This window comes from Anneissia japonica, unplaced genomic scaffold (assembly GCF_011630105.1).
Source record: "Anneissia japonica isolate Jap-2015-1 unplaced genomic scaffold, ASM1163010v1 scaffold284824_len513422_cov204, whole genome shotgun sequence".
In the NCBI taxonomy this organism is placed as follows: domain Eukaryota; kingdom Metazoa; phylum Echinodermata; class Crinoidea; order Comatulida; family Comatulidae; genus Anneissia; species Anneissia japonica.
Window position 1 is genome coordinate 319990 of NW_022732066.1, and position 6774 is coordinate 326763.

Here is a 6774-nt window from a genome sequence, read left to right on the forward strand (position 1 = left end):
AAAACCTTGAATTTTGAAGAACTTAAAAGTCATTAAAAGACACCTCAGAAGTCTGGAAAGCCCATTTCCCGCCATCTAATAATCAAAATTTTCCCGAGGGAGGACCCCCAGGCCGCCTTCCTCTTTGGGGTTTATCCATTCGTGAAAAAAAAAACGTAAGCAACTCATTTTTTTCTTAATGTACGTATTATACACACATAAATAGGTCTATTTACTGTAATAAGAATGAGAAAGTTTACCTGACCGTTTTCAAGAGAGGAAAACCTTGAATTTTGAAGAACTTAAAAGTCATTAAAAGACACCTCACAAGTCTGGAAAGCTCATTTCCCGCCATATAAGAATCAAAATTTTCCCGGGGAAGGACCCCCACCCCCCTTTCTTTTTAGGGTTTTTGTGAAAAAAAAGTCTGACACCCCCCCCCCTAAATGTGAACCCATATCCGCCCCGGTCATGATCAATGTGTTCTAGCTTTGTCCACTGAATCTGCTTTGCCAAAGCATAATGTATAGCAGCTGGTCAACAGTCATTACCGGTGTTTGACCTATTGAACAAGATAAGAAAATGTAATACGAGTATCCAATGACAAAAAAAAAAAAAAAAAAAAAAAAAAAAATTAAAAAAAAAAAAAAAACTTATTTTCTTATTTTGAACTTTTCAATGGACTTTAGTGATACCCTACAGACAAAAATATCTAGAAAAGGGCCTGGTTAATTATTGTACATATAGTTTAGGAACTTAATCACTAAATTGATTACAAATACTTACTTTTATGAGCAAAGAGAGATGCAGAAACATCTGCTAGTGTAAGAAGCCTGCTTGCTCACTCCACTGTGCAAAAATGGCGCATTAGGACAAGTTACCAGGCAATCGTCAGGAAACCTGTTGATACTGCGTTTTGACTGGTCAAATGTTACCTGTTGAACTTTTTTAGTTATTCATTATCTTGTTATGTGACTGTTATGTAACAGGTACCTGTTGTCTCCTGTTGGTAACTAGTTAATTGCCTGTTCATTCAGCCTAACGCATATTTAACAGGTTTTAATAGGTATCTGTTGATTTGCCTGTTCATTCTTGTTACATGTAACAGGTACATGTTAGGCCCATAAAAAAATTATTAGTTTATCACCCGCTCCCTCATCACTTTTGGGGAAAATCTGATTTTTTTTTTTTTACAATCAAAATATATTTTTATTTCAAACGGTCATTTTTCCATCTTTTTTCACTTGAAAAGCTCAGGATTTCTTGCAAAATGGTACAACAAAAACATATTTTTAAATATAAATTTGATTCCATTCTTATGACTTTTTATATATGTCTCTCTAACCATTGATTTACTTGTGATCATCGGTAAAATGGGGGCGGGGTTAGTAAAAAAAAAAACCTCCCTCCCTCATCGGTTTTCATTCTTTGATAGGGTGTGATAAACTAATAATTTTTTTATGGGGCCTTAGTACCTGTCAACACCTGTTGAAATTGTAATAGGCATCAACAGGAATTTTCTCCTGGTTTGTACAAACATGTTTGTTGACCCAAATTACATATACTTCAAGCCCAAAATTAAGAATTCTAGGTGCCTCTTTAGCTAAAATACAGCTAAACAAAACTTTAAGGTCCACCATTTTAATGGCAGCCATCTTGGAATTCAAAATGGCCGCCATGCAATCAAAATGCAAGTTATACTAGTGTGTTTGTAATATATACCATATACTTTGCACCTAAAATCAGAACACTAGGTGCCTTTTTCGCTGAGATATACCTAAAAAGTGGAAATTTGGTGTCCGCCATCAATTTTGAAATCCAAGATAGCCGCTTTCCCCTACTCAAATTTTGGGCAACCCTTCCATGTTTTTGATACCCCAATGAATAACTGTGCCAAGTTTCAGAATGTTATCACAATTTGAAGGACTTGCCTAAAATGAACAAGCTTTTGGTATAGCAGTGGATGTTAATTTAACAATACATTGTGGCTCTATACAGAAATCCTACCTACACTAAAAACAGCATAATTATGTATCCACATGTACATCTAAATAGGCCTTAATAAATGCTAAATTGAGGGCATCATTCAGTGGCGTATCTAGGGGAAGGAACGCCCCCAAATTACTCGCCCCCCTCCCCAAAATCTCGGTCAAGTAGTTAAAAATCACCTAAAATCACCATACTTTGCTAATTCGCGCCCCTTAACTGATAATCGAGCCGCCCTCCCCATCAGCACCCCCATTTCAAGACTTCTAGATACGCCACTGGCATCATTTTTGGTTCTGGGCTGTTCTTACTTATTTGGATCTTCTTTAAAGTTGGACAAAGCAAAGATATACCTAGGTAGAAGAATGACATCATTCGGCATTTTTTTTTTTTTTTAATTATCGATGACAAATCCAAATTTCTTTGTCTCTCAAAGAGGAAGGCTGCCCTTTCCTTTTCCTTCTGATTGTGCTTTCTCTCTGGGCTGGGCTGGTACCATACAGATTAGAAATAAAGTCAGGTGTTGACTCGCACGAAATTATTTGTATATTAGTGCGTTTGTGTCTTTTCATATCATTCCTTAATCTGACTAACCACTTCAAGGTTGATTTCTTGTGTAATGTTTTTAATTAATGTATTTACTTTTCTTTCCCTTTTGACCGCGACACATATGAGTATTGTACAAACACACTGCGAGTATATTCAACCGAGGGTATGCATAGTAACGGAAGATGAAGATGATGACATGAAATAATGTATAGAATTAGAAAATGTATATTTCATGGAAACTACTGTCAGCGCATAAAAATCAGCAGTCAGATTGACCGTTTGATGCCTTTGTTTCTTGCATGACTTGAAATACAATTCATAGTCATATAATATAATTAAGAAATTTTCTAAACAAGAGAATTAATAAAGTTCACATTTTTTACAATATATTTATTATAGATAGGCCTACTACAATTACACATTTATAAGGTCTGACGCCTGTACCTTCAGTATCCTTCCAAGCAAACGTTAAAATCTAACCTGTTTCGCTTTTATGTTAGATTAAATCCCTAATAATAAAGGCCTACATTATTCGTATTCTAATAACATTCACAAAAATATAGCAAGTTGAAAACAAAAATATTTGATCAACTTTAAAAATTTAAGAAAGATATTTAGATTCCTAAAATTAGAACACCTGTGATGAAAGCAGTCACACAATTTACATCAATTCTAATAGCGCTAGACTTTGTTGCCAAATCATGAACCGGGCGGTGTGCTGTGGGAACTTGATCTGGGTTTAGTTGTGCGCCAACCTCCTGTATGTCACTTTCTTGTATGCCACCTTTCGATTGTGTGCTGCCTGCTGGCCGTGTGCTGCCTGCTGGCCGTGTGCTGACTGCTGGCCGTGTGCTGACTGCTGGCTGTGTGCTGCCTTCTGGCTGTGTGCTGCCTTCTGGCTGGCGTGTGCTGCCATCTGGCTGACGTACAGTGATGCCTGTCGTCGATGCAGTGTTAACATAGTTGCTATTGCAGAGGTCAGTTGTGCAGCATTTTGCACATACGGTAATGCCTGGCGTCATGTCGGGAATATCCATACATGTGTCAATGCAATAATCTTCACAAGATCTTTTATATACATCTATGGCAGTGTCTCCTATCGGTATGGTGGTTTTCGACAGCTGCAAGTATATGGAAAAATTGAGGGTTCATAATCAAGCTACATACATAGTCACAGACGGCCAATGATATATTACACTGGACGGACTATCCGGGAAACAAGAATAAAACCTAACCGTCACATTATGAATCTGTAATAGGAAAATTACCTGTTTTGTTGAACGCCCTACCTTTTTGGTTCAGCCATGGAGGAAATAATCTATTTTCTCCATAATTCCACAAAATTGATACATTTCCTACTACCAGATGAAATTCTTTGAGCGTTTGATAGCTAAATGTTGAACCGTACTTTACATACGTTTAATTCATGTATGTTTGTTTTTATTTTCATATAATTTGTCAAATGTAATAAGTTTCTTACCATGCATTTCCCTGAGCAATTAGTCTGTAGAATATTATCGCTATCATCTAGAATTTGTCCGCAGGATGGACCTGTACCCGGGTTACATTCGTAGCACATAAATGTATCGCCAACTTCTGAAAACAAACAACAATGAAAGTTGTTTATTGATATAACAAAATCCTGAATATCTCCCGCCATACTTATATTATTACTACATCATGGGCTAACTTGTATTTCTTCGACATTCAAAAAACAATACATAGTAATATTGTCATTGCATTAATTTAAATTTTAGAGCCCATATGCAGGAGCGGACACGCAATTTAAAACCACACGATCCTGTGATTGATCTTTGTCGGTATAAATCTATTGCAGGATCTTTACGTGCTTTTATCGTATCGTGGTGGCGATAGCGTAAATGCTTTTTTTTTTTTTTTAGAATTCAGTGTGGCGCTTTCCTTCCCCGGCCCATGTTACCTATCTCTATTCTATTTTCTCTATGGTTTAACACTGTATACATTGTATTAAAAACCCTGTTTCTCAAAGTGTTTCATTACATTACACACAAAAGATACAGAATATTATACTCTCGATTAAGCGCCGCCGAGCTTATTCGAGAGTGGCGCTTAGCGAAAAAAAAAAAATCACGTTTGATGTGGCACTTATTCGAGCATTTACGGTATTCATTATGTAGTAGGCCTATGTGAGCATGGCATTTTCAGGAATCATGTGTTGTGATTTAATGGAAAGTGGACACCTACTAAAGTAATTAAAACTTACGGAAAAAATACATCGTGGCCACAACCAAGAACAGAGTTTCATAGTCCATAATAGGGTACAACAGCCTGAAAATTAACCAAGCACCATGGTGAACATTAAACGAATCTATATCTGGCATAGCAAAATAGACACACATACACAGTGTGAACGCAGTGTGAACATGTTTTCAAAGGAAGGAGGGACAAGACCACTGGAAACTTCCACAATTTGATTCTGTAAAAATTTTCTTTTTCTCCCCTACGAAGTGCTTTTTTTTTTTTTTTTTTTTCCTGACAAGACGCTTCCCATCCCCGTCCCTCATTGCACACCCAGATGCTCAGATGAGAACATCTTGGATCTCATCATGTCTACATCCATCATGTCGACATGACGAGATTATTATCTAGACATCTGGGTGGCATATTTAAGCTGTGGAAAGCCGACCAAACCGATTAGAAAATGTTGAGATGTTAAAATAGGAACGCTATCCAGATTTCGGTTCGGATCCGATGTGAATGCAGCTAAATACTGACAAGGGCAAGGCCGGGTCCATACATTTTTTGGACTGGGGAGGGGGAGGGAGTATAGGTAGTCCACACTCACCTCATGCCCACCATGGTTGGGGATAAGGTGTGATTTCAAGAATAGACCCCACGCTCGGAAATGGCACTCTCATCAGATGGTAAAAATGCTTTTTCAAAGCAGTGTTCCTCAACAAAATTATTAACTTCTACCTACGGGAGCAGCTATGCTCCCCTCTCTTTGACACTCCTCCCCTCATGGGCGTCGCAAGGGTCTACTCAAGGACCTATAGACTATTACGAATTGTCATGATCCATAAATTACCTATTATCCTATATCATAATCAGCGACAAATACTACGATTTAATGGTAGAATTTGGCCTACAGGTGGAATTTCAACGCACCTTATTTATTTTTGCATGTTCAGATACTGAAGGCTTAAAAATTCTCGCTTTTTCAAACTTGATCACGAAAGAATATTACACAAATCGAGTTTAATCTAAAATAGTAAACCTTATGATGAACACATTTAGGCCTATATAGGTTAACTTACAGCTTACGTGGAAGGCAAGAACGGATAGGCGAAGATTATGATAGACAACGTGACGGAATTTCATCAGATCGCGCCAAGCCAGAGAAAAATTAAAATTTAGGTGGTTAATATGTTAATGCATGTTCACGTAAGACAGCCCACCAATAGGAGGATTTGGGCACTCAGATAAGAACTTCTCTTTCGTCTTTGTATCTGCCTGCTCCACATATATTATAAATTAAATAAGGCCTTATGTTTTTGACGATTTGCCGTCCAGACGCGTGCACAGCTCTGGAAGATTATCGTAGCACCATTATTGTAAATGTCTTATTATTACTGGCATATTTTGAGCTCCTATTCATAAAAAAACAATTTTACGAATCTACAAAATATTGCACGAGGATAGTCACGGTACAAAAGTAACATGTGAAACTTCATTATTCAAATTACGTTAGTATAGTGTACAGCGAAAGGGACAGCGGAGTATTGTAAGTGGAACATACCACTTTCAGTATTCGCGGCTGATACAAACACGTATATGTTCACTAAATACTGGAATAAAAATATTATAAACTCCTGACCATGTTAATCACTAAAATAAGTCAATACGACACGAATAAGCAATATCTACATCCATCAAATTTTAGCATGTATTGTACAATCCATTTTTTTACCATATTCTTTACCAGTATTCCTATCTTACCTGCTTTAACATTATAAACAAAATTATTATTTTTATTTATTTAAAAGGTAATTTGATTTTAATTTACAAAGGTCTTTCTAAATTATAGTTCGACTGGGCTTCACAGAATGATTCTTTAAATAATAATAATAATAATAATAATAATAATAATAATAATAATAATAATAATAATAATAATAATTAATAATAATAATAATGTAATAAAAGTTTAAACATTACTTTTTTTCGAATAATAATAATAATAATACTAAATAATAATAATAATAATAATAATAATAATAA

The 6774-nt window shown here is 36.1% G+C and overlaps 1 protein-coding gene across 2 annotated transcripts; it reads right to left on the reverse strand.

Moving 5' to 3' along the window:
* Window positions 1-2797: 2797 nt before the first annotated feature.
* Window positions 2798-5999, reverse strand: LOC117115549. 2 transcript variants are annotated; one of them, XM_033259394.1, is made up of 4 exons: window positions 5811-5999; window positions 4757-4821; window positions 3995-4110; window positions 2798-3635 (listed from the first exon to the last, which is right to left on the reverse strand). In XM_033259394.1, the coding sequence occupies exons 2-4, from the start codon at window positions 4803-4805 to the stop codon at window positions 3129-3131; spliced, it is 672 nt and encodes a 223-aa protein (XP_033115285.1). In that variant the 5' UTR covers window positions 4806-4821; window positions 5811-5999; the 3' UTR covers window positions 2798-3128. The 2 variants fall into 2 exon arrangements, with proteins under 2 accessions (XP_033115285.1, XP_033115286.1); XM_033259395.1 differs by lacking the exon at window positions 5811-5999 and adding an exon at window positions 5662-5794.
* Window positions 6000-6774: the final 775 nt, after the last annotated feature.

Bases quoted from the DNA above. Each gene is read 5' to 3' on its own strand.
- LOC117115549 (XM_033259394.1), bottom strand. From the start codon at position 4,805: ATGGACTATGAAACTCTGTTCTTGGTTGTGGCCACGATGTATTTTTTC. The intron at 4,111-4,756 runs GTAAGTTTTAAT...GTTTGTTTTCAG, and splicing joins GGCCACGATGTATTTTTTCC to AAGTTGGCGATACATTTATG. The intron at 3,636-3,994 runs GTAAGAAACTTA...ATATACTTGCAG, and splicing joins ATTGCTCAGGGAAATGCATG to CTGTCGAAAACCACCATACC.